This window comes from Nipponia nippon, unplaced genomic scaffold (assembly GCF_047370975.1).
Source record: "Nipponia nippon isolate SJK-2023a ecotype South Korea unplaced genomic scaffold, ASM4737097v1 scaffold_6, whole genome shotgun sequence".
NCBI classification, from domain to species: Eukaryota; Metazoa; Chordata; class Aves; order Pelecaniformes; family Threskiornithidae; genus Nipponia; species Nipponia nippon.
In genome coordinates this window covers 64780755-64808146 of record NW_028262380.1, presented here as the reverse complement: position 1 = coordinate 64808146, position 27392 = coordinate 64780755, and the positions used below count along the sequence as shown (strand labels likewise).

Sequence of the window (27392 nt, the reverse complement as noted above, 5' to 3'; positions counted from 1 at the left end):
TCTAATAATAATAAAATTGAAATCCAAACAAATTAAACATGAAAATTAAGTACAGCACCACCTGCATCCAGCCATGTAGACCATAACTCCAGCCAAGGATGATTATTTCACTAGTAAATTGCTCTACGTAAAGAACCTTTGCACAAAAGCACCTCCCCGTTGTAACTACCATCTCTATAGTACCTCTCAATCATTTATTTTCAACCCCTTAATCCTGCAAAACTTTCTTACCTACTGTCCCCTTAAAGTCTCTCCAGTAAATTTGTAATTTGTAATACTGCTTAACATGAATCTGTAACTATTGTGTCCATAACAGGCTGAGTCTGTGTTCTCTTGTTCCCTTCAGAACAAACACAAGGTGTCTTTCAATGTATATGTTGCAGGTATGAAAAGCATTTGAATAGGAGCAGCAAGCCATGATTTCAGGTATTTTCTCATTTCATATATATATGAGAGAGAGATATATGAGAGAGAGATGAGAGGAGATTATCTATCTATCTATCTATCTATCTATCTATCTATCTATCTATCTCCTTGTTGCAATTTAAGCTATTAGATATACTTTCTACAGTATTTTGAGTAGCTTGATGCCTAGCCTACTCCAGAAAAAAGCTGGTCACTGCAGCTGATACAGATGAAGCTGTACAAGCAGCAGAACTAAACAGAACTCGTGTCACAGGAGATTTTTGTTGATAATATCTGTCAGATGAACAAATAAAATAAATCTGTGCTCTGCTGACATAACTAAATTTACATATGAATTTTTGCTAACATAAAATAGTCACAGGAAAGGAGCAGGGCAAGAGGAGAAATCACAGCTTCGGTATTATTATTCTGGGGGCTGGAAGGGAAAACAGCTCAGACCTGGTTGAAAGATAATGATTTTTAACATTTTTCTAAAGAAAAATAGCATGAAATCATGCATGAGGGTGCATCAACGTTACCTGCAAAATTTAATACATGATCATTAGTAGGAATGTTGTATCAAGGCTAATACATATATATGCATGATACATCAACTATAGCGAAGCTATCTGAAAACCACAAAATGCCATAATTAAATAAATATACAGCACAAGTTAGGAAATGTAAATGATGGGGTATATATTTCAAAGGTTTCAAGTTTCTCAGGAGCTCTAGCTTTACTTCCTAAAGTGATTTATCCATTTAAGGGTCCATGTTTTGCTGGAGGTCAGCAGGAATTAGGCTCTTAAAAGCAAATAGCATTTTGCAAATAAATTCTATGCACTTAGATCCAAGCCGAGCATAGCTACTTTTTGGTTCTTTAAAAAAAAAAAAAAAAAAAAAAATTATGCATTAAGATACTTATTAATGAGTGAGTACAAAGGATGCACTTCGGTTCTCAAATCAACTGCTCTAACCAAAAAAAAATCTAGCAACGCTTGAAAACCTACACATGCCTCCCAAACTTCCACTCTTTCCCATCCCATTCTTGACCACTACTGTGTATCTTACAGATGCTCAGAGCCAGCCATCACAAAACCCTGGGCATTCATATTGGAAGTAACTTCGAATCACATAAGAACTACAGTCTTCAAGCAGGCTGACTTCTGATGTCAACCATAATTTTGGCCCTAGTATGGTTTCCCTTCCATGGAAACAGTAATGTAGTAGACATTATTTTATTACAGCTAGTGTATTTCATTTCCAAATCCCCTAATGTAAGCTTGAGAAATTATTTGATGGTAAATCTTGATCTTCATTTGAGTTCAATGAAAAGGTAAGAAAACAGTAACTACATTTGTTAAGACCATCAAGGAAACTGGGATTTTTAGTGGTGAGAGGTGTCCTGTGGTTCTGGGGATCAACTCAGATAATTAACTGCTGCTGTCTCAGAAGTTTTTTCCCCTTCCAAACACCACTTTCCCCTTGGAAAACGAGCTGAGTTAGATTTATGATGGCAGCAGTGACACTTGATGCACTTCCCCTTAATGACTGAGTAAACAAGACTTGGAGATGCAGGCTCTCGCACTGTTTTAGTACTTAGTAGGACTGCTTTTCTGAACCGAGACCTTTTATTTGTCCATCTGTTTTGAAGAGCAGTACCCCATGCCACCTCTCTGCCTTGCCACCACTGCAAATAAAAACTTGGAAAACAAAGGAATTGAAGAAGCAGGCTGGAGCCTGAAGCAGCCTCACCAGCCCCAGGCCAGCACCCGGCACAGCTCTGTGCTGCTGCCTGGGACAGCCCACACAACTTGGAGGGGAGCTGGAAGGCATCAGCCACCAGCACCAGTGCATCATCAGAGATGGCAAGCGGGAGGGAAGTGAATACAGGGATGCTTGTTAGTGGGTCCAAGGATAGTATTCCCAAAGGAAAAAAAGAAAGCGCGTGTGCTGAGAGGACAGGAATTTTATCTTTCTCCTTAAGAAAGCAAAGTTCTTAACTGAGAAGGAGCCTAGATGCTATTTTTAAACCTTAACGGAAATTTAAGAAATATTTTTAAATGCTTCCAAACCAAGGAACTTAACCTGTGGGAAAAAAATAGCAGGATATCCTTTTGCTTGTAAAGGCAACTTTCGCCATTGTTTTACAACTGACCTAAATGCAAACAGAATATTTCTAGATTTGATGTTTTGGGGTTGGGACAGCAAAGTGCCTTATTAAGTCATGTATACACAGATGAAAGCTATTCCACCTGAGATGAGTATTGGACAAGTCTCTTAAGAAAGCTCCCCTGTCTTGCCACAGAAGACTGGAAGCCGTAGCAAGTCCTGTCCACCAGTTACCTGCTCACCCTTTCCAGTATACAAAACTATCTGTTGAAGTATCTTAACTTAAACTTTCAGCTGTAAAAGCAGTGTCCAAGGCTGACAAGGCCCGCTGCTAGGAGATGATTAGTATTACTTGACTGATTACTTGACGCACAGACACTTCCATCTTCTCCTCAGCAAACAGCTTTGCGCACTCAGTGCAAAGCCCGCAGCATGCTCAGCTTGTTTGCCAGGTGGGTACAGAGGCCAGGGCTGGACAGTCTTCTAGGACCTGCTTTGCTCGTGCTGTGCCTAGAACAACCGATCTACAATTAATATTTAAAATCCATATGTAGAAGATACTTGCCTCTGTTATGATTCAAAACGTAAGGTGCCTTAAAGGACATTTTTATCATCCCCTCAACTCTGCATTAAAGACTGCAGATGGTGTTTCCCAAGTCCCAGAAATTCTTTATGGCCAGGCTTATGTGCCGCAGAGCTGTCACATATAATTTTTATCTGCAGCTAAGTGAAGTGGGAGGTGCTGAGCTTATGTACCTGGCTGGCATTTGAGAAGTGATCCCTCTAAGTCAGGTGTATTAGGAAGGCCACAGGCCATCAGCCTCCCAGGCTCACACTGCTGGCAGAAAACAAAGCGATACTGAGAGGACAGGACAGGGTCAGTTCACTGTTTCTTTCCTTGTCTGTCTAATCTGGAGGGAAGAAGCAGCTTTTTTGTTTATTTAACATGCTGTCTGAATGGCTTATAATTAAAATCCAACCAAGGGGAGATGGTTACAAGAATTACCAAGACACCAGCCAACCTCTGCCTCAGGAAAAGCTTTCTGCATCTTTCCCTGAAGCAGCATTTGGGGACAGCAAACTGGAGAAGACTTAATTACTTGTGGCTCTCATCCACTACACTCATTTCCAGATTTTCTGTATTACTGTTTTACTGTCTATACTTTCTTTCATACATAATTGCTCATATGATGGCAATATTTGTGTGAAAAGTTCCCATGAACCAGTGGCAAAACACTCAAACTATTTGAACACTTCAGGGATGAGAGCAGGCAGGTTAATGATCTGTGGTCATACGACGGATTGGGCTCAACACCTTTGTGTACTGCAATTTGTTCTTTATGTTCTCTCAGGCAAAGTCTCTACATCGGGACAGTGTCACATGCAATCCCCAAACAACCTCCTGCAAGCTGGACAACAAGCGTTCCCCTCCATGCGCACCACAGAAGGCTGTGGGCCATAGGACTCCGAGGAAATGTCTAAGGACAGGGTAGGACATACCCAAGGGGTTACTGCTACCATAGCAAACAGGAAAATAAATACCACGCTGCTTCTCTTCTTGCTTTCATTATGGAAACGTGTAGTATTACTGTGGTAACATGAACGCTGTAGTAGCGGAGGGGAAGGAACGGAGCTGCCCCTGCTCTGCAGTAGAGCAAACCAAGGAGACAAGGGAAGTCAGCCTGTCCTCTGCATCGGTAAAGCGCAGATGGTGTTCTTTCAGCACATCCAGCCAAGGATTAACAAAGCAAAACTGCAAATAGACAAGCAACATGACAGCCAAGAGCACCTTTAGTAAAATGCTTGCTTCAAGTGAAAACATTCAGGCTGAAAATACTGCACCTCTCACCTTTAGTGAACAGATGGTGTCCAACCAAGCCTGAATTACAACTTAGTCTGAACAGCAATGAGCTGACAGGCTGATGAAAGAAACCAAAATATTCCTTGTATAAGGAGGAGTAGGTTGGCAGGATCCAAATCTGACATGACTTTGTCTCCTGTTAGATGAATTCACCCTCTATCTTCCAAAACCTATAGTGTTCTTCATAAGCCACTGCTATTCAAAATGCTATGTGCATAAGGCATCTTTAAAAAAACTAGTGTTCTTATGCCATGTTAAAAAAAACCCCAAAACTACAAGCTTTAAAAGCAATATATACCACAGCGTTAATAAGGAATTGTTCCACACATTGTTTATTTTACAATAGACTTTTAAAATGTGCAGTTATCCTGCCAGTGTGTTCATTCTAGAGATGCAGAAAAATACTTGTAAATACATACAGCGGTTAGCCTTAAAAATCGTGGGTAAGTGCTCACTCAAAATTTTCTGCATTTCTGTGGGTTTGATCTCTAAACTTTAGGAATTTCTCCCTTTGGGGGTGCTTTGTTTATTGAATTCAACAGTGCACTAAACCAAATATTTGAATTTAGGCTCTGATTCAAGAGGGATAAGTTCTCTCAAAATTCTGCTAATACAGAAACTTAATTTTCTTAACAACTCTCAAGAAAAAGCAAGCATTGCTATGTTGTCGCTATTCTTTCTAAATTCAAAGAGTGAAAGAGGAAAAGAGATCTGAAAACTTTGGGGGTTTTTTTAATGGACACATTTTTCTTTTGACTTAATGAAGCTTAATAAACCAGCCAAGATAATATTTGTGACTGTGGCATAATCTAAGCTATACAGCAACGTATTGAATAGCAATAGTTACTATTTATCTTGAAAGGAAAGTGCACATCTGGATAAGTCACCGAAACTGGAGGTTCTGTAAGAAACAGGAGTTTAGGTGAAGTTTCATTTTTTTACTAGTATCAAAGGTGACTAACTGGTTAAAAATTAGTCCATGAGTCCAGTACTATTGAGCTGTATTTCCTTAGCAGCCAAGGCAACCATCACACTTGTTCCTTCCTCCTTTGATTCAAGAAATTGTTGGGTGGAAGCGCTGATCTGCTGGAGGGTAGGAAGGCCCTACAGAGGGACCTGGACAGGCTGGATCGATGGGCCAGGGCCAACTGCATGAGGTTCAACAAGGCTGAGTGCCGGGTCCTGCACTTGGGGCACAACAACCCCATGCAATGCTACAGGCTGGGGGAGGAGTGGCTGGAGAGCTGTCTGGTGGAAAAGGACCTGGGGGTGTTAGTTGACACCCGCCTGAACATGAGCCAGCAGTGTGCCCAGGTGGCCAAGGAGGCCAACAGCATCCTGGCCTGTATCAGAAATAGTGTGGCCAGCAGGACCAGGGAGGTGATGGTGCCCCTGTACTCGGCACTGGTGAGGCCGCACCTCGAGTACTGTGTTCAGTTTTGGGCCCCTCCCTACAAGGAGGACATGGAGGTGCTGGAGCGTGTCCAGAGAACGGCAACAAAGCTGGGGAAGGGTCTGGAGCACAAGTCTTATTAGGAGTGGCTGAGGGAGCTGGGGCTGTTTAGCCTGGGGCAGAGGAGGCTGAGGGGGGACCTTCTTGCTCTCTACAACTACCTGAAAGGAGGTTGTAGCGAGGTGCGGGTCGGTCTCTTCTCCCTAGTAACAAGCAATAGGACGAGAGGAAACGGCCTCAAGCTGCACCAGGGGAGGTTTAGGTTGGATATTAGGAAAAACTTCTTCACTGAAAGTGTAGTCAGGCACTGGACCAGGCTGCCCAGGGAAGTGGTTGAGTCTCCATCCCTGAAGTATTTAAAAGAAGGGTAGATGTGGTGCTCGAGGACATGGTTTAGTGGTGGACTTGGCAGTGCTGGGTTAACGGTTGGACTTGATCTTAAGGGTCTTTTCCAACCTTAATGATTCTGTGATTCTATAATTCTAAGAAAAGCTCCATCTTAAGAATAGGCAGAAAGGCCAAAGTAGTTAAATTCAGTATCCTGGAGAAGCAGGACTCATAGAAAGCAGTAATACCTTTTATTAGATGAAGGTAGCTGTGGGGAAGGGAGGGGGCAGAGGACGCTTTCCAGCATCAAGCCCTTGCCGGGTCTGAAATAAATGCTAAGGCATGTCCGTGGGCAGCTGCAGTTTGTTTTCCATGTGGTTGGGTATATGCAAAGGCAGCTGGGCTGACGGCAGAGCCTCTCTGGGAAATGCACCCAGACCTTTTGCTCGGAGCAGGATGGACTGCCAAGATCATGTCTCGCACTATTTGCTACACCTGACTTCATGCAAAAAGAGCACCTCAATATCTAATGACATTTATGAACCATTTGACCAACTGAACAATTTGGCAAGAAAATATAACACTGCTAACACAGTTCAGAAAGAGAAATTAGTGTTCTGAAAAGCAGATCAGAAAGGTAGGAATAGCACCTTTTCCAACTGGGAATTCAAATATTCTTCTGCTTAAAACAATTAAGCACTAAGTAATTGTCTAAGTAATAAATGCTCATCATTATGATGATGAAAACTGGCAGCTAAAGCTTGGGAAGGAGGGGGATATTAAAGATAATTCAGATGGCAACATCATTAGACATCAGTGAAAATGAAAAATGAGACCTGAAACTTCGAAGCACAGAATAACCACACAAGGAAACAAATAAGAGAGGCATGACTGATAGAAAACAGACTACATTGAGTGGTATGCCAGGGCAAGAATACCACTACTTCCTGAACATCATTTCAAAAATTAATGTATTGGTATAGTCAAGCTTTGGAAACGGTACAGCACGTCAGCCAGAGATGTTGAAATTCAGGATCGGTGTATCACTGGTTTAGCACCAGCCCTCAGCTTCAGAAGCAGCCAGTGCTGGAGACTGCAGAGGTCAGGTCCCCACGTGCAGGGCTGCTCGCAGAGAGCTGTCCCCCCACCCTGAGCCCGTCCCTGCCAAGGATGCTAGAGCTGTGCTCTAGCCAATATTGCTGCCCCTACAGTGGCAGTGGTTACACTCTGCCTTCTTCGGTGAGCTCTGGCAATCTCACACCCTACCAGGTAACATCGGGAATCACTTCTGCAATACAGGACTATACCAGCTGCCCTCTCAAGTTACTCATCATCAGACCAGCAGGAAAATTTTTCTCCCCTTAATACTCATGCTCATTGAAAACCAGAGAGCTGACCAATACTACAGGGTAACAACTTCTTGCTGCAGCACTTGCAGGGGCAAGAGAACTGCAATCACAACAGAGCCCAAGAAGCAAGAGCAGTACCACCAGACTTGTCATAACATGCATCACTGTGCTGATGCAGACGATGCCTATGGAGCATCCTTAAGCTGCAAAATGCCATTTCCACTGTGCTTCGCTGGTACCCAGTGAAAACCCTGGGAAGTAAGAAATAAAACTCAAAGCATGTGCTAGCCATTTCCCTTCACTCAAACAATGCAAAGAATCAGATCAAAGACCAGAAGGTGCTCGAAATAGCATTAGGAGAGTATTAATGTGATGCCCAGTGTAGGAAGACGAATCTGTGTTTTACTCCTGAAAATACATCTCATGAACAAGACACCAGAGGTATATTGCCAGAATAATTCAGAGGCCTGGAACAGGCAAACTCACTTTCTGAGGAAACACCTCCAGTGACATTCAGGACCACCAAAAGAATGACCTCCAGCCTCGCACTTAGCTATGAAGTGCTGCTTGGCCGGAGAGGAGCACAACTACACACACGTGTTTTAAGACTTGCCTTGTTTATAAGCTCTTTCATCCTTCGATAACTAGAGAAGTTAACTTGATTTGCATGAGGCAGCTTGCAATTACAAGACTCAGTGAAAACAGTCCCCTCTCCCCACCAGCCCATCCTTCGGCAACCTGCTCCCAGCCAGACGCGAAAGCTGGACCCAGGCAAGGCCCCCCCGGACTGCACGGGGCTCGGCCGCCTGACCGGGTTCCACCTCCTCTCCCTGAAGCCAACGCCTGACATTGCCCTGGCAGAGGCAGCTTAGTGCCGAGCCACGTCTGTGTGGTGCACTTACCTCCGTGAACATGTCTTACTGCCTTCCTACATGGCAGGGGAGATTTCCTGTTTTCATACATTCCCTTGTCAGCCCTAATCAGTGTCAATAGGTTATGGTGTCTTTTGTGCTGGCGGCGTCAGCCCTGACAGGAAAGAACTTTTAATCTCTTCCCTCGCACCGAGCCATGAGAAGCTGCGAGCACTCCCAGGCATAACTCCCTTGGCTCCTCTCCGAAAAAACGCTCTCTCAAGCACACGGTTGCTTAGCAATATTTGCCTTCCCCCTGTACGGTTCAAATTGGCAACATCTGTCCCTTTGGCACTTTCCACTTGTGCAAGAAACGGTGCGGAGAGTTTCAAAAATCTACAAACAGGTTGGTGGAGGACGTTTCATATGAGCTATTAGAGCTGCTTTGGCATTTTATTGCTGGTTTATTTCCAGCCTGGATAAAACGTGTGGCTTCTTCCAAAGGAGACGCACAAAAGGGAAAAAAGTCTTTTGCATCCAGTGGGACGCACCTACTAAATCAAATACAATGAGTAGCTTTTCCTGTTCACATAATTACACCTGCACGCTATGGCTTGGTTTAGGAAAAAAAAAAGAAAACCAAACCAAAACACAACACTGCCATATAATTCTCCCTTGTCCACTGGGATTGACTTTGATTTCTCCTAAGATACTGCATACACATCAGGTGAGAAAAAACAAGAGAAGCCAAAAACTGTTTATGTATTTAAAAATGCAAAAGCTGTATGCAAGCCTGAACCCACAACCAGTAGCGCTCTGTCAAACCCCCAAGCTGCTTGTGTCTATGAAACCACCCCAAGGAGCAGTGACCAGGGTCAGTGCCTCTGATGTACCTGCAATAGAGCTGCTACAGCAATTGAGGGGAAAAAGAAATGAAATTAATGCATAAAAGCATTAAAGGTAGCATAAAAGAGCATAACAGGTAGCAACTGTTTTCACTTCTGGGAACCAAAAAGGGCCACGGAGAAGACTCAAGTAAAAGGGGCACTTGCTATAACAACAAGCAGCAGAGAATCCTGTAGTTAACCTTTCTTTGGCTGCAATTCATTTCAGCTCACGCTTACCACAATGCCTAAAGGTTACGAGAAAGGCCTTGGACCACACAGCTTTGGATATTTACATGCTAGGGATGGTTACTGGGAATGATATAGCACCCTTTCAGTCCTTATAGTGAAGTTGAGATGTTCTTTTTTTAAAATTTTTCTTATACAAAACAGAGTCAGAAAAATAAAATGGAGTTGATCAGACTAAGCGCTATTACAAGCCTGAGCATTAGAGTATCATTATATACACATGTGAAGAAACTATAAATTGTTTTGTCAAGTGGTTTAAAAAAAAGCAATTAAACCCCCCAGTCCTCCTAGAAACACATACAATCCATTCTCTTACAAAGAGGTGGGTGAACACCCCTAATGTCTTCCAAGGTGCCAATCACTATGCCCAGTAAGAGGACAGTGGTGGAATCAAAGTTCAGTTTCTTCTAAGCAAATGTCTCGTGTTGTGTCTAAGAGCGAGTGCCATCCCAGATCTAGGCATTTTATGCCACAATATAAACCCCAACGACAAACTCCGTCCTGGTTGTTAAGAGATGCTTGTAACGGAAAGGCTGATGAACAGCTAGCTAACTGTACATTGTGAAAAGCTGACGTATACTTTAGTCTAGAGAAAAATACCTTCGGGAGTTGCCACATGTTCAAGCCCTCTCACCTTGCACACTGTGCCCTTCCCACTGCCCCCGAGCGTGGTCCCAGCAGGAAAGGGGGTACGAGAGAAAACACTGGGAAAACCCAATGCAACATAAATGCAGGAGGAGAGGAGGGAAAGAGGTGAAGGAATTTTGATTTGTGGTCTCTAACGAGCTGTTTATCCTTTTTTTGCCTGTTTCATTTTACTGTAACAGAGGGTAAGATACTGCAGCTTCGAGGCTCCATTGAAGTGTGCAGTTTTCCGCAAAGGTTTCCAAAATATGCCCCCACCAACACAGTCTGGGTTGCAGAGGACTGATGGATTGAGCCGTGTCCAGGACAGAAAAATTTTCTACTTTAAACTCCAAAGGAATTCTTAAATAAATCATAAATCATTTTTAAACAAACCTTAGACATATCTCACATTTAAATAGGTATCAGGTCAGAAATAAAGCAGCTCCTCAGCTTTTCATTTCAACAAGCTTATTGCTCCAGCCTAAAAAAAACTGTCAGTGCTGCCTAACATCAAGTGCAACATGGATTTTCAAAAGACCATGGGTTTGTGTTTTGTTTTTTATTCTTCCCAGAACTACATCTAAAATAAAAACTAACCAACCAAAACAAAACCAAACCCAAAACATTTTATACCTCTTACAATCAAAGACCTTACAACTGTAGGACAATGGAGTCTGGAGACCAGGCAGAGGAACAGTTGAGGCCACCAGTCACCTCCTCCAAGATAAATGCCTGGCTTTACTTTTGCAACTGGCAGTGATAAGCTGTCAGTGGCTGCGTTTTGTTCCGAGCTCATTAACATGCGCGTCGCCTGCCACCTCTCCCTGCCTTCAGCGCTTGCTTTGAAGTTGCCTTGTTGGAAGTTTGGCTGTCATCTGCTCATAGCCTTCTCCTCAGGCTTTCCAGATCACTCCTCTTGTTTGTTAGTCAGAATACTGGGCAGCAACAACCACCATACAAGCAGCATGAAACGCCTCTTTTAATGTTTCTGCTGCTAGTCACAACCTCCTTGAATTTCGTTCATGATGCGCGCCCACGAGCAAGGAACACAAGTTCTATTTTCATTTGCTGTTTCTTCCCCACAACAATTCCCTCTTTGAGACGCCACTACAGGAGTACATACCACTCTGTTCGGACAACCATTTTGCATACCAGCAGTCACCATGGGAGACCCATATGAACAAAACCCAAAGATAAGGATGACACAAAGTTTTCTTGTTTCCACACAGATTTTTAGCAGGAGTGTCAGGCAATTACTACAAACTGTTACTATCCACATCAGGTTTGAAAACAACCACTTCAGCTTAACAAAATGGTTAAAACCAGCCAACCAACCAACCAATCCCTCTGTGACATGCCACTCCAGCAGCTGGTAGTTCATTTCCTCCCTTGCAAGCCTACCGTCCCAAACGAGCTGCTTTGCAAACCAGTAATGCTGATGCAACTGCAGAGCCCACCTGACAGTCAGGGAATGCTCTTTCCATTCCCAAACTACTTTTTTTTTTTAAATATTTTTCTGCAGTCTGCTCCCTTCATTGAATTTTGCTTTCCCCAAGTTGCTATCGAAGCAGCTAAACTCTGTCTGCAAAGGCACAGGCTGCCTCTGCATTTAAAAGATTTGTGCAAAAAACTTCATTAGGGAAAAAAAAAAAATTAGAAATAGTAGGTTCCCAATTCTTCTAAGCCAGTTCTAAAGAAGCAGTAACATTTGCCATTCACCCAACTAAAATTAGACTCGTTGCTGTTCAGAAGTAAATAAAGCTGGCTATAATGCAACCACCTGCAAGGCGCAGTTTGATGCTTGGCTTCAAATTCAGAATACTGTTCAGGGTCAGGTAACTCATGCTGGACTCCAGGCTGGGTCCTTCTGCTGAGATTTAACTTTTACTAAGCAGCTTGGGCAAAGGACTTGACCATCATCACTGAGGGGGGCAGCACAGGTTTAAGTAATGGCAGCAATGGTTAAGCCTTCAAGGAAGAAGATGGGACTCCTCTGGAAGAGCCAAAAAAAGTCCTTCAGAGGAAGGAAAATACCCAGCACAGACCTCACAGCATTATGGTTTTACTCCTCTTTTGAGTTCTGTCAATACAACTGTTACAATCAGTGAAACTGAAGCAATGATGTTTTTCAAGACGCATGATTCCAGTTTCCCAGGAAGATACACTACTGCTTATTAGGCAAAGCGCTTTAGCAGAAAAAACAAGTCAAGCCTTCAGGTGCACAAGCTTTTCTGAAGGACTAAAATAGAGACCACAAACTTCAAACTAAGCACAGCTTGCGGACAAGCTCTGCAAGTTTGATTTGGTTTTGTTTAGCAATTACAGCACAAGGAAAGCATCCTCCTATGAAACTCCTGAAAGAACAACCTTGAACAACCTGTTTTCAGCTGCCTTCAAATGATGCTTGCTTCCTTCCCCAGGACTCACGGGCAGCACCGGCAAAGCCCACAAACTCCGTACTGTCCCTCAAACCACAGCTAAGGTAACTGCAGCCCCAGTGGCACGCGCTACCTTCTCCTCGCTCTCTCTGTGTCCAAACTCACACAGCTGGCGCTAGACAATCATGGCTTGAAAGAGAGTTAGGAAACCTGAGGGATCCAGCAAAACGGTCTCACTGACGTTTTCCATACTTGCTCACAAGCCAGCCACTCATTCCTGCTGCCCTGCATTTCAAAAATATTAGCCTGACAATGTCAAGTGCTCAGGAGAACCGTGAGAATTTGTGTCATATAGATGTTTTGCCATTTGCTGTGTTAGACAGACGGAGCTTTACAGGGCAGCTTATAGCACTTGCTGGTTTTCCACTCGCTTCCGAACTATTGCTCCTTGCTTGACTTATCAGAGCTCCCCACTAACACCGTGCTTTGAAGACAGGGTTATCAATTTCATTTTGATACCTTCTCAGTGTTACTACATCTGAACGTTTCTATGCTGTTTATTCACCTACCTTCATAAAACTTGCGTGTGTTACTTCCCATTGTACAGATGAAGGTTGAGAAAATTACTCATACCCATAATTGCAGGATATTCAGTTTACTCACTAACATATAGCCATTAACACAAAATGGGTTATTACAGAAAAAAAGTAGCTGTTTACACACATAACATTTAACAAGCACTGATTTTGTTCTGCACAGCAATGGTCAATAACAACAGAAGTGCTCCTAAGTTCTCCTTAAATTCAGCTTGTTGGATCCTGACTTTGCAAACTGCAGAGGACCACACGTTTTCTTTCATTGTTCTTTTTTTTGCCCCTCCTTTTTAAACACAGCACTCTTTACAGTTGCCAGTGAGAAAGGCAATGGTCTAAATGCTGTGCTGGAATCATAACTGATTCCAGTAAGGATGGTTGATCACAAGCCCTTCACAGGAAGAACAACAACCTAAAAGACCTCAACCAAAAAACTTCCTAGTGATTAATATGCTATGGCAGCTCGTTTAAGCCTGAGTTTCTCACAGCAGTCTGGAAACAAAAAAAAAAATTCTGAGTCATCTGGAAAGATACAACACAGTTTATGGCAATTCTTGCCTGACCTTATCTATCCTGCTCTTGCTCTCTGCAGGATTCGCAAATCCCCATCTAACTACTCTTTCTCAGTCTCCCATTGCTTTGCAAAGTGATGGATTTAGCAACTGAATTTGGACAAATGTTCTGCAATGGTGCCCAGAGACACACTATGGAGAGAAGTTGGGTTTGGTGTAAGCCAAAGAGCTAAGTCCATCCATACCTGATGGGAGAAGCTGGCGAGGACCCAGCGGCTCTCTCAGAAGCACTGTTTCTTGGCAGCCCCTCCTTCCCCTCCTCACCACACACTCCAGGCAGATGCAGGATCCCTGTTCCTTTCTTCACACTGATACTCCCTAGTTGGGCTTCCAAGCAGCAAGAACAAACACTACCCATTTCTGGTGGTCTGATGACTGAATGCAGCACTACGCTTATTTTTTTTTTTTTTCCTTTTTAAATAATTCCCCTATTATTTGGTATTTTGCATAAAAGCCAAGCCCAGACCTTGGAGCCAAATGAACAAGCAAGGATCTCAAGCTTGAAAAGCCTTGCTGCTGAGAGCTGGTAGTTGAACACTGGACCTGAGTGTACCTTCTCCAAGCTGGTAGTTGAACACTGGACCTGAGTGTACCTTCTCCAAGCTGGTAGTTGAACACTGGACCTGAGTGTACCTTCTCTAAGCATCAAAGAGGAAGATGCACAAGTCTACTTCTAATTTATGACTTCTGCAGTCTGACACATGAACTTTGAACATCAGAGTCCGGTTAAACTGAAGTAACAATACAAGATGTCCTTTTGGCTTTTGACCAACCACCTGCTCCTTGCCCCACATGCCTTCACCCTCCAGCTCTTCCAGAGTGCTCTTTGTTCTGGAGACCGTAAGCAAACATTAAAAATCTAGTAGTAACAATTGTCATTTGTGTTTGATCTGCTTCTTTAGTAGTCACACACACCAACAAAAAGACAAATTTACACAACGCTTGCGGTGAAGCAAGGAAGCCCTTCCCCAATCACATAAGGCACTTCTAACTATAAAGGGGGCAGCAGAGGAGACAGAAGTAACACCTTGCTACCTCTCTTGGTGCAAAGCAGGGGAAAAAAAGAAAAAAAGAATCAAAAAAGGAATACAAAGGGGAGAGGGGAAAAAAAAAGCCCAATCTCCTTTCTATTCAGTAAATGAAAAATAAATGTAAGGTTGGTAGAAAGACAACAATAGTAGCTAAATACTCTGTATTCATTAGGTAAGAACAAATGACAGTGCTTATATATAAAGATTTTAATTTTGAAAGGATGCAGGATTAAAGCAATATATTTATTTCTAGTTTACAGGGTTCACCTGTCTGACCACTCCTGCCAGTAGAAAAGCTCAGTTGCCATGCAGAGAAGTCAGTGAAAAATCATTTATCTAGGATGAACTTTTATTTTTGTCATCTAAACTTCTTTCTAGGTATTTAGTCATTACTATATACTATGCAACAATCATGTTTTAACTGGTGGCCATTCATAAACGTTTACTGAGGTGAACAGAGCTGGATGACAGCAATCCCACTTTCAACACAGAGATCTTCGTGCGTACCCTATGCTTCTACGATATACAGTGTTACCAAAAAGACTTAACACATGTGGGCTCCTTCATTGTTTGTTGTTGCCTCGTTTTTTTTAAATTGGTTGCTTCCTTATTTGCTTCCCAAGTTGTAGGTGAAAAAAGGAGAGTCCAGTGATGTCTCATTACGTGAGAAAAGGAGCTACTCCCTAACATTTACAAAACTGCCAGGAAAACAAAGCCAAATCTTCAGTGAGCATCAACTGCTATACATTCCTCCAGACACTATGCCCTTAATAATGCTTGAGGATTTTATAAACATTCTCTCTCAAACCAGCCTCACTGCTTCTTGGCCCTGCCGTCAAGCCAATTCCCTTTAAGACATCACAGTCTTTGTCAATGGAGGTAATACAAGGGTCTCTCTGTTGGTGCTGTGCTCTCCTAAAGACTTGAAAAGAGAGAATGGCTTTAAAAGCATCTTTGTTTAGGTGCTGGGGGAAGAGGTAAAAGCTGGCACATTAAGAGAAGGAATACATCTAAGCTTCACGTATGCTATATTTTTAAGTCTTCTCACAATAAATTTGGAGAGATGCCTTAAAGAGATGGGGATGACATTTGAAAGTGAAGGTTTTTATTTGGGGAAGAGGAGAAAGAGCTGTTCAGTTTCTTTATCTGAATGCAAAGTGAGTCACTGCACAGTTATCCACTGTGGATTAATTCACTCTACAGTGAATCTGCTTGTCTATTCAGACTGGAAGGCTTAACTTGTCAGTGTTGCCATGAACAGAAGCTGTCAGTAATGAATTCACAGCTGCAGGTGACACACGCCTTAGAAATTCAATTAGCCAAAAAAATGCAGTAGAAGAAATGGCTTTCCTAAATGATGTCAAGGGAGATCACAGGAAAAACTGTATTTGGCATGTGGCTGTTCAGTATAACCAGGGCCAAGCAGTTTAAATAAAATTTGTAAAAATGTGCTCCCAGATGCTGGGAGGAAGAGGGAAGAACAGCAAGCAGAGTTCCTGCTAGCCTAGACCTATTCACTGCCAGGGTCACGGGAGGGCAGGAGCCTCCCCGCAGCTCCTGTTTCAGCAGAAACAAAAGGGCAGGCCAACCTTTCAGCTGAAGGACCCCCTGATTAGCCTTCCCAAGATGCTTTCTTTGGGTGAATCTTTCACCTGCATGCAACATACCTCACTGGATGTTTCCTAAGAGCAAACCAGCCCAGCCCTGTTCCCCAGTCACCTCTCTCATACTGTACATCCAGCACACAGGGAACATATCCAGGTGTGCAACCATGCTGTTTCTTCCTCTTTGCTCTCCAGGCTTTAGCACTGAAAGACTATATAAAATCAAACTCATCAAATATATGTTAATCATTGAAAACAAACAGAAGTAAGTAAATATGACAATGACAAGCCTGAAACAAGCAGAAAATGAAGTCATGGATGTCACTAGAAGTCACCAGAGCTTACACAGCCATTATCCAAAACGCCTATGCATAGAAAACAGAGGTCACAGCCTACAGACACCTACCTCAAATGAGGGTCATTCAGCATATTCACAAAAGGTTTCATCCATCAGCTTCGAAATGGACTAAGCAAATAATTAAAACCAGGGGTTTTGGTTTGTGCAAAACCATTTCTTTCATTATCTTCAATTCCCTTTTTATTATGTTCTTACTCTGCCACAGACCTAACAGCACTCCTGTACCACCATGGGTAACACTACTCGTGCTGGCAGCTGTAGGATTTTTATGGGCATTTGGATTCAGAGTCCAGTTCCAATGGAAAGTGAAAAAGAAGTTTCATTCAGCATACGGCATCGTAGCTAACGCTGCCCTGTCTAAAGTCATATCAGACCAGAGATACGCAACATGACATAAAAAGCACAGGGATGGGAAAAAAGATAAGATGAAAATAGAAATGGGACTTAAAAAAAAAAAAAAAGACATTAAAAACACTACACCCAAACCCCAGCAATGAGTTTTAAACCCAGAAATGCCCTTTATCTTTTTGGCAATGGAAAATGAAGAATGGGTAATGCAGAAGGTAAGGCCCTGCACTGCTTTACTTCTCCCCCAGGAATAAAATATCCAGTCAAACAAATAATGAAATGCAGACCACAGTGCACTTCCTATTTTGAGATATGATGTGCAATGCCAAACCTACTTGGAGGCAAATAAAGTCTCTCAGCATGAAAGTATTTTCAAACTTCTCAACAATGTCATTTTGCCAGTCTGCTCTCATTTTCCAGAAGAAATTGCCTACAGCCATTTGCAGCCGATCAACACCCTTTTCCATGAAGAGCAGACCACACCCACACTCTCCTTTTTTATTAGAAAGGCAAAATACATTTTGAAAACTATCTCCGTAGCTCTCCTTGTCCAGCTGCCTTAGGTCAGCACTGTGGGATCCTGCTTCCCATAGGGCACAGCAATATTCTCAGCGCTGAAGGATGAGCATGGTAGAACTGCCAAAAGCACCTGGGAACCAAGTGCTTTTGAACTCGCGGGAGGCCGAGCCACAAGGCAGGCAGTATCAGCGTGCCGGTCCCTTAGCAAAGCTGAAACAATGGGCTGCGAAGGGCTCAGTGAAAAAGAGCATGCATTTGCTGAACAACACACGTACAACAACACTGCTCCTCCTCTCCCACTGCTCTATCTGTGTGAGCTTCAAGCCGCTTTAACCTACAGCACACGTCTGAGAAATCCAAGGTTTCTGCCTCCATCACACACGACAAATGAGATAGGTCGTCTTGGGGTCAGCAAAAACAGATGGAGTACAACAAGGAGCCTTGCTGTATCAAAATAATTATAAAGGAAAGAACCACTTCTTGGTTAAGGAGCAATTATAATTACAGCCATCCCCTTCCCCTGAAGTTTCCCAATAGTCTCCTAAACAACACAGCTGCTCCTTGTGAAGCCACTGGACTTGACCGCAGGGCCTAAACGTAGGTGAGATGCTTTCCGAAATCTTTGGAAAAGCCTTCCCAACCACTCTGGCCACTGTCCTTTTTCTCTCAAGTGAAAACTAGAACAGGCTAATCTAAGCCAGCTCAACTGTGCCAGTTTCTACCACACATTACATATGATCTCTAAGCAACCCAAGATCCAGGGAAAACCATAAAAAAAAAAAAAAAAATCCATATTATCAGAAGTCGTCTTCCCTCTGGCAAGAGGGACACCTAAGAAGTACAAGAGCAACAGCGTTATGTTCTGAATTGCACCTGCAATCTGCAATACCCTGCACTCAACCTTGCTGCAAGCAATTGAAAACATTGCTGGAAAACAGCAATCCATGGAAACAACCAAAAAAGAAGAATGAAAGACGAAAGAGCATCTGAAGACAGAAATCTGCAGATTCTAACTGAAGATTGAAATCTAAGCCTCAAAACATTACTCATTTTTAAATGGGGGGCAAATGAAGAAGCTAGTGCTTCGCCCTCAAGAAAACAAGAGCTATTAGGAAGAAGCTGTTCTCAGATGAGCAGGAATAACCAAAGGTTTACATGCAATACATTTTGGTCTTTGGCTCAACTGCCACCTCGTCACTGCAACAGCTGCAGCTTCCCATCCCACAAATTTTGCAACATCCCTCTCAGTTCTTGGCAGCGAAAGGACAAATGTAGTGACTAGAACAAAGGTATGCTCAAGCTTGCTGCCCAGACTGCCTTCTGCTGATAAGAACAAACACATAGCAGAGTTCTGCTTGTTTTGCTCATAGTCGGGACAAGAAAGAGGGCATCTTCTTTGCTCGAATGCAAGATTTTACAGAACTCTTAGGATCTTGCTTATCATTGAGAATTCCACCTCTGCACTAAATTTACTTAACCTTCAGAACTTGCTCAAAAGGCATTTGATGAAGCGGGAGACAGAACGGTGTCGTGCTTCCCGAGGAAGCTAGGCTAAATCCATCTGGCAGAAATCTACAGGATGTTTTTTGTTCACGTTAATACTTTCCTGAGGGTCTACAGTGACATCTTACAAACTTACTTAAGAGAACCCTCTGGTGTTTGCAATCACTTATCACAAAGCCCCAAAACCTTCAACCTACCAGGTGACCACAGAACTCGCTGCATAGTCAGCTGTCCCAATATTCAGTGAGGGGCCTCTACCCACCAACACTCAGACTGAGTACTGACACTCTGCATGTACTCATGCACCACCACTTGACCTTCTCAGCATATCATTTCCCCCTTCTCCTTTCCAACAATCTTTACAGGCAAACCAAAAATCATAGCAACAGAAGCAGTCTCTCTAACCATAAAAGGTGCTGCAGCCTCACTGAGAAAACCACAGAATCATGGCAAGCATTGCATTTTCACCATCCAAACAGGTATCTCACACAGGTCAGCAAAAGCCAATCTCAAAATGCACCCTTCTAAACACAATAATGCGTGCACAGCCATCATTGATTCCGGTAGTCTCTGCCCTTTGCTGATCTGTTCTCCCACAGCTGAACTTAACCCTGCCTGAGACAGAGCCCCCCCCCAGTTGCACTCACCTCTATAGGCTCAGAAGGGATTTCCAATTTGGATAGTTTGGCTTTGGCGTTCGCCTTCAAATCTGAGATTTTTTCATAGGGTTCTCCGTGGTATTCCTCCAGGAGCGGTTTGAGCTCCGGTGATTCAACTGGTGCCTGATCTTGGCCATCCATTGGTCTGACATAGGCAGTTGGTTTCTGCTGCATTGCACTGGTTTTTGACGGCAAAGGTGGGGGAAAAGTCTGAGAGGAAGGCTGAGTGGTGCTGGTCAGGTTAACGGCTGAGCTGTCCCGACTTTCCTTCTCCTGTGATGCTGTCACTAGGTCCTGAGATGATTTTGTTTGACTGTAGGTCGGCCCATGACTTTTGCTGCTGTTCTGTGACCTGGAATTGATATGCTGGCTGGAATGTAGAGGTGACAGGGGTGCCACTGGAGAAGACAAAGATGACAGCAATGGAGAAAGCGCCAAAAGGGAGGCCTGCAGTTCATTAGCACGACCTTCACCAACCGCACGCCTGTCATTTCTCTTGTGGTGAAAACCTGCGTGACTTTCCTGGCCACCACGATTGTGTTCTTGACCTTGGCTCCGACCATTGGATAAGCTGTGACTCTTGGCGTGCAAACCTGAAGCTGGTTCTGTTCTTGATTGTGCCTTTTGGTAGTGAATGGAGTGGCTTGGAGGGGGACGAGCTACAACCGTAGGTCCCATGGGTGGATGGCGGGTTGTGCGGTGGAATGAAGATGGTAACGTATGGCTGGTCTTTTCAGGGAAGTATGGGCGATCAGGCTTTCCTTGTGGGATCAGAGGAGCAACACTTTCTGGAATCCCTATGAGATTCTGATGGGATTTGTTGCTGATGAACTCCTTGACCTCCTCATAATTGCCCAGCATGTTCTGAATTCGGCTTGACAACTCATCTTCTTTATTAGTCTGCAACAGAAGAACAGAGAGGGGGAAATTTAAAAAGCACAGACCCCCCCGCCGCAAAAGATCCAGCTCAAGAACAGACATTCTTCAGGATCTTATTTTAATCACCGTGCATCACCACGAGTGAAGTTATGCAAGCTCATCTTGATCCTGCATGCAGCCTTTCCAGAGCAAGTGGGACTGTTCTAGTCAGCATTAGTTCTTCTGAGCCCAGATTGCAGGTGTGCCTGCAGCCTTCGGGAACACTAACATCAGACCAGTTTGTTTCAACCACAGCTGCAGACAGACAGGCAGCCAAGCTGCTCTTGAGCACTCCCTCAAACTCCCAGACTACAGGAGGCCGCCAAATGAATCCGTCCAACACAAAGTCCCTACAGTGCTTGCACCATCTACAGAGCTTTAAGCACATACTCTGATGAATTTAACTCAAGTAGATGAGAAGATGCTGTGTTTGCACGTATCATACTCAAGTCTACTATACCATATGCAGAGGCCGCAGCTCTCCTGCTCCATCCCAACCCTCTTTCCTCCTCTCCCTCCATCACATGCCCCGCTGTCATTACCTTGTAGGGTTCTGCAAAGAGGGGAGTCTTCTCGGGGAACTTGTCTTTCTCCTGCAGAGCCTCCTGATTCCGCCTCTCTTTCTCTCGAATACGCAGCAAGTTTCTGTCCTCGTTGTACAAGCTTTAGGAAAGAGAGAAAGAAAGGATGGTTAGCACTTTACATCAGTGTTATCAACAAGTATCTACTTTGTGCAGAAGCTGTGGTTTTCAGACAACAGTATATGTCCAGCATGAAAGTAATTTTGAAATCCACAGGGTGGTATAGCTGACAGATCAGTTATGTCAAGTATTTGCCATACTGCATAGCAGTGTAACGTACATGGTACAGCATGCACCCTTCTTGGTGACTTCTGCTCCTGATACCACACATCAAGAAGGGTGGGAAGGGAAACCTATCCATCCATTTAATTGTGAAACACAAACTGAGAAGTCAACGTGGGTGATAAGCGCATGAGCTGGCAAACCCAGCTGCAACGATCAATGTGAAAACTACCATTCTTGTTCTCCTCCAGACTTCCGCCCCACCTCTTCACCTGAAAGTAAAAAAGCATCCACAATTTTGAAGGTGTTGCCACTTTCAGAGGCTGAACTTTGCCTACTTTATAAACAGGCTTGAAAACTTGCTCTCTGCTTTAAATGGACATTTGGAAAGCTGCTTACCTGGCAAACCATGTAGTTGTATTTAAAGCAATCACATAAATGTATTTAAAGTTGAAGTCTCAGAAATTTGGAAAACACCAGGTCAAATGCCCCTGTCCCTCCCTCCTCAACCACATACGCGTGCACTCAATTCTACGAGTCCCACATCAAAACAGCCATGAAGCTGTGTCACATGCACAGCAGGATGACTTCATGGAAAACCAGATCCTTTAAACTACACCTCCTCTGTGAAATACTACTGCAAAATAGGGGAATTTATTGCTCCAATATTTATGGATATTTGGGAAGAAAAAGCATGTGGGCATAGTATGTGGATGCAGGTATTTCTCTCCCCTCCTATTCCTACTCCACTCCACAGTCTACTGCATACATGCAACTCCTGTATTGTTCTTAGGACACTCAACTTCTCAAGCGTACCAGTTTGGAAGGGGAGAGCCTTGTCTTCCCCACCAGTGACATTTTCTCAAATACCACACACACAGTCATCTACTGAAAGTTTAATCATCCCTAAAGGAGAGGTAGAGGACTGGCTTTGCTGTAACAGTTAACCAAGCGGTCTGACTACTGCAGAGGGGGTTTCCTGACTCAACGTAAGCTCTGGAAAACGATGCTGGCTGATGGCAAATTTCCATATATGGAACTGCAGCAAGGACGTACTTGTGCCACTAAGACAGAAAAACATATTCAGGGGTTAGACTGCGCACATTTAAAATAGTTTCCAACCTTGTTAGTGCTGAACTGTTTCCAAACATAGCAAAACAGAAGTTTCCAGTAAGTTCTATGCACTGCACTTCTGCAAACAATGCAAACAATTTTAAAAATTAAAAAAAAAAAAAAGGAATCAGAGATCACTGATTCAGTAAATACACACAATCCTTCTGTTGCAAACAATCTATAATAGAAGCATTTCCTCTGTGCATCTGATGTCATTTTGCATGTGAGCAATTTCGTATCTATAATCAGTTAGTTGGTCAGCTGCCCTGCGTGTGCCAGGAAAGCTTTGCGCGGCCAGATAGGGGAGATATAAACTGCAGAAGACAAAAAGTTAGGAGGAATTATAAGGCAAACTAGAAACAATCTTGGCTACATCTGCTACTTGAAATTGTATGTGTGCGAATGATTTTTTTTAACTGAATGCATTTCAAGTTGACAGCATTTTTTAAACATATCTGTTCAAGTTATCTGGAAAATGGTGTTTCATTCAGTAAAAATTTTCCAAACATTCCAGGAAGTAAAATGACTCTGTAAATATCCTTTATATAAACTTCAAAAAATTCCCTTAACAGCAAGCATGAAAAAAACCCACAAACGATGGTTTTAACAGCTGAGATGCTGGCTTTTAGCATGAAGGAGACCTCTGAAACCTCCTCTTCACCAGTCTGTGACACCATGACCCAGTGTCAGGAACGCCGATGCCAACTGTACAACATACTTTTTTTTTAAATGGGCACAATGTGACCTGGATCCATCAGCTCCTCCTCCCCCACTGCTCTCCAGTCCATTTCCCCCGCGGCTGCTCAAGCACTCAAGCCAACACAGTGGGGAGGGCAAAGGAACAAAACCACTGCCCTTGGTGGCAGTCCTCGCTTCTTGCCATTTCCCAGCCTCTTTGCCCTGCAGTCAATATCTTCCCTTAACAAATTATACAACTCTCTTGCAAGGAGCTCTTCTGATGTGTTCGGACTAATCAAGACTCTTACTGCAACCAGGTGCTCAGCCCCAGCTCTCCCCCACCCACCCTCACTTTTTCCTTTTGAAGCTACCACCAAGTATGTTTTTGAGCCTAACAACAGTATTCAGTGCAATGCTGAAGGTACAAAAGGACAATTTCAAGTTGGTTTTAATTCCTCCTACTTGAGCATCAGCTGTTTTCCCAGTCATCTTTTTCCCTGCCAGTTCTTCAGCCATAATTTTCATCATTTGATAGACAGAGGGACATACAGGAAATTAAAAGACACAAAGGGGATCTACTTTTTACAAGTGTGACAACTGTGTTAAAGAGAGCAAAGCTCCTTCTCCTGCTTCGTGTCTTTGGATACATGTACACATTTTGGTCTGCACAACGCTGCCGACATCTCAACCTGCCCTGTTACTATTTCTGTCTTGATCCACACCATGAATGCCAAGCACTCAGACCTACACAGTACTTTTTAATACAACTGCAACATTAAATATACATACTTGCTTTTGTTTGTTTTCTCCCTAGTACTTATTAAATTACTCATGGTGTTGGCTGGAGTACACAGCACACACAAATATTGTGCTAGCTTTCCCCAAAATAGATTTTGCTACTGCAATTCGCAGATTGTTGCAGCACACTTCTGATCCAGGCCTCCTGGAGACAAGCTGTTGAGCTGGCATAGCTCTCTGCTGAAGCCCAAGATGATAAGAAATGAAAGCAGTTTAAAATGCTCATCTAAATAATACATGAGGACAAAAGCCACAGCCAATCCATCTCGTTTTAAAACAGATTGGCTCATTTTAAAACAATCTCATTTTATCGTCCCAGGTAAGAGATTGTTTGCCTCTTTCAGAAGGGACAGAGAAAGACATAAAAGCCACGAGGTTGAACATAAGTCTCTTGGGGAACACTGTCAAGACTAAAAGAGTAACTTCTCTTCTAACCTCCCTAACAACCTTAGTTACCTTTCAAAAACTCTAACGTCACTACTAGAGCATACCACATCACTTTATAATCTGCATTATTATTTAGTAAGGCAAATGCAATAGTATTTGAATACTTGAGATCTTTCAAGGTGCATTACTGTGGTAGTGGCCATTCCTATGAAGCACTGAGGACTTTGAGTAACAGCCTCCACATGCTACTAGAGTAAAGCATCCTATCTTGTAATGACTTTACTACCCCCTGCTTGTCTAGCTTTCAGCAGTAATCTAAAATTTTCTCCCGATCAGCTTCTTCACATAAGATTTATTAGCAAGGAGATAATGTAGATCAACTTTCTTAAACAAACAAAAAATAACACACAATACTTCAGATGGATCAGTCAACAAGCTGGGTATCATTTCCACATGCCAGATGGCTGACATGGGGAGTCAGTGGGGATCCCCATGTTCACCCGTGTTCTCCCTTTGTATGATAAACTTATACAGAGCATGACTTGGTATTAACAGGTTTTTTTCTATGGTTGTTGGGTAAAAAGGGCAGGAGCCATACACTATCCAGATTACTATTCTTGCAGGAAAATACAAAATAGCGTGCCACTATCCGCAGTAAACCAAGATTGAAAAGCATTAGTGATGATCCACAAATATCGGCATAACCACGTGTGTATCTCCCTGGCTGGAAGAGCACCGAGAGGTTGAATCACTCCACAGTGAGACTCTGCTGTGCGACAAACAAGTGGAAATTCTGACCGAGAGGTTTTGTGGTTTGTTCGGTTGTTTCAACTTGCAGAGCAGCAGGGTGAGCCAAAGCTCACTGAAATAGGCAAAAAAATTCTTATCAGTTTCGACGGACTTTGTGTTGGGCAATGAGAGGGCATTCTTCAGTCATGCAAAACAGGCCTGACCTTGGGCCCACATAAGCAAACCTCTGGCAAAATGAAGGGAAGTCATCATTTGGACACTATACCTCAGCTCACAAGGTTCAGCTTCTGCACCTTTCAAAAAAAAAAAACAAAAAAACAACCCACAAAATACCAAACCCAAACCAAACAAAAAAACCCTCAACCCCAACTCAAAAAAACCACACCCCCCCAAAACCAAACAACCCTCAAATATTAAAAGTTTGAGTTCATAAATGTTAATCATAAACATAAGCATTAGCACAATATTACTACTCATATATTTCATTCTCTTTACCACCAGCTCTCTTAACAATAACAGCAAGTCTTAATTATTAAGAAAAAACAGAACGTCTATGTGCACATACATGCACGAGCAAAAATTTCCTGGAAAGGAGGCAAGCAGTGCATCAGTCTGACATGTTCTAAGAACTGAAGAAAACCTTGTGAGCTATTTTTTTTTGTTCTCCCAGGATAAAATCTGCTGTCAGTGCTGGCTGATCAGGGTTCTTGTTTTACATTATGCCTTGCTGTAAACGTCTCGCTAGATCTCAACTTAGAGCAAGAGAAGCCCATAACTTGCAAGTAGTTTAAAAACTAACAGCAGCAATAAAAAAAAACAAAAACAAAAAAACAAAAAACCAAAACAAAACACCAAACCCAAGTCACATATTATGACCCTGCAAATTGTTTTTTACTAAAACACTGTGCTACGTCCATGTGGATTACGGATATCCTTCTATTTCTAGGCTGGCAGGCATCCAAATTCAGAGCAATCAAGCTGTTTTGCTCAGAGATTCTGATTACATTAAGACAAAAGCAAAACCCTAAACAACTGTAACTTGTATCTCTTGCAACAATAATATTTATGATGAGAAGTAGCAGTCTTTCCTATATGTATCCCAACACTGATTGTAAAACATCTTACATGCGGCTTGCTGCAAAAACAGCAGCTGTAATACCTTCTAAAGGCCTTTTCTTTCCCTGAACCTTCCTTGACCCCAGGCTCTCTTCCCAGCAATAAATTATTTTTAAAGAGTGTGTGAAGAGAAAGAGAGGAGGGCTGGAGGGGAGGGGAAGGGACACCGCCTTTTTGCCATAATGCCAGTTCCTGCAGGTTTAAAAGAAGATGAACGTGCCTGCTCCGGGACAGCCCGGCAGACACGGGTGCTCTCACACGTACAGGACTACCAGGCACTGCTCAGCGAGGTTAGTCATGCGTTGTTACAACTGCAGACCTCCTCATGCTGTCATGGTGACTACTGGCCCAGGCTGCTGGCCATGCACAGCTGACTACCCCTTCAGCCAGGCGAGGGGTCATTCCCCTCCGTTTTGCTGTTCAGGATCACCATCCACCCTTTGCCTCCCTTTCTGAAACAGATCAAGCCAATTTTGGTTTCGAGTTTTCCTCCGACTTCAGCGCACAGAAGGAGGTACAGTTTTAAAAGCAGAAGGGTAAGGGAATAAACACTGAGTAGCTACTTATTTGGTCATGGAGTTGAAAGCACCAGCCCTCCCTTCTCTAAGTTGCAGACCAGCCCTTAAACTACCTGAAGACAACACCTAAAACTCATTTTAATTCGTATGTTTTATCATGTAGGTGTCAAGCTTCTGTGCACGCTACCTCATCTCATACTGAGGGGCTTTTTCTTTAAAAACAAGTAAGTTGTATTGTACTACACGGCATTCCTAATCTGGAGCAGAAGCGTCTGCTGTCTACTGAAATGTCCACTTTTTTAATATAAGCCTGTGGTTATCCTAGTCCCAACATCTGGGAAATACTGCTTCTGTCCACCATTAACCTGGCCATTTAGGGTATTTGTCAATATGCTCTTCAAAGCTTTTGAAAACCTGGGCTATGCTGTCACTCTTAACACTGCAGAGTTTCCCCAAAGTCAGTGTTAGGAAGCCAGGCAGAAAGCATCGGAGAACCACAGTCAGCCAGGCCCTGCGTGGACCCGTGCCAAGAGGAGAGGAGGCCTCCGCGGCCTGCCAGGCGCCATCGGAGGAAACCCGCGCAGCGAAGCCGCCTGCCAGGCTCCAGCAAGCTGCCCCTCGCACACGC

At 43.3% G+C, this 27392-nt stretch overlaps 1 protein-coding gene across 5 annotated transcripts in view; it reads right to left on the bottom strand.

Annotated features, from left to right (window-relative positions):
- The window catches only part of AFF1 (ALF transcription elongation factor 1), a 123919-nt gene that overhangs the window by 47438 nt on the left and 49089 nt on the right, over positions 1-27392 (bottom strand). For all 5 annotated transcript variants that reach the window (XM_087737760.1, XM_087737756.1, XM_087737758.1 and 2 more), the window contains 2 exons: positions 21144-21264; positions 19672-20583 (listed from right to left, as the gene is read on the bottom strand). In XM_087737760.1, the coding sequence (XP_087593886.1) occupies positions 19672-20583; positions 21144-21264 (1033 nt within the window). The remainder of the gene's footprint in view (positions 1-19671; positions 20584-21143; positions 21265-27392) is intronic.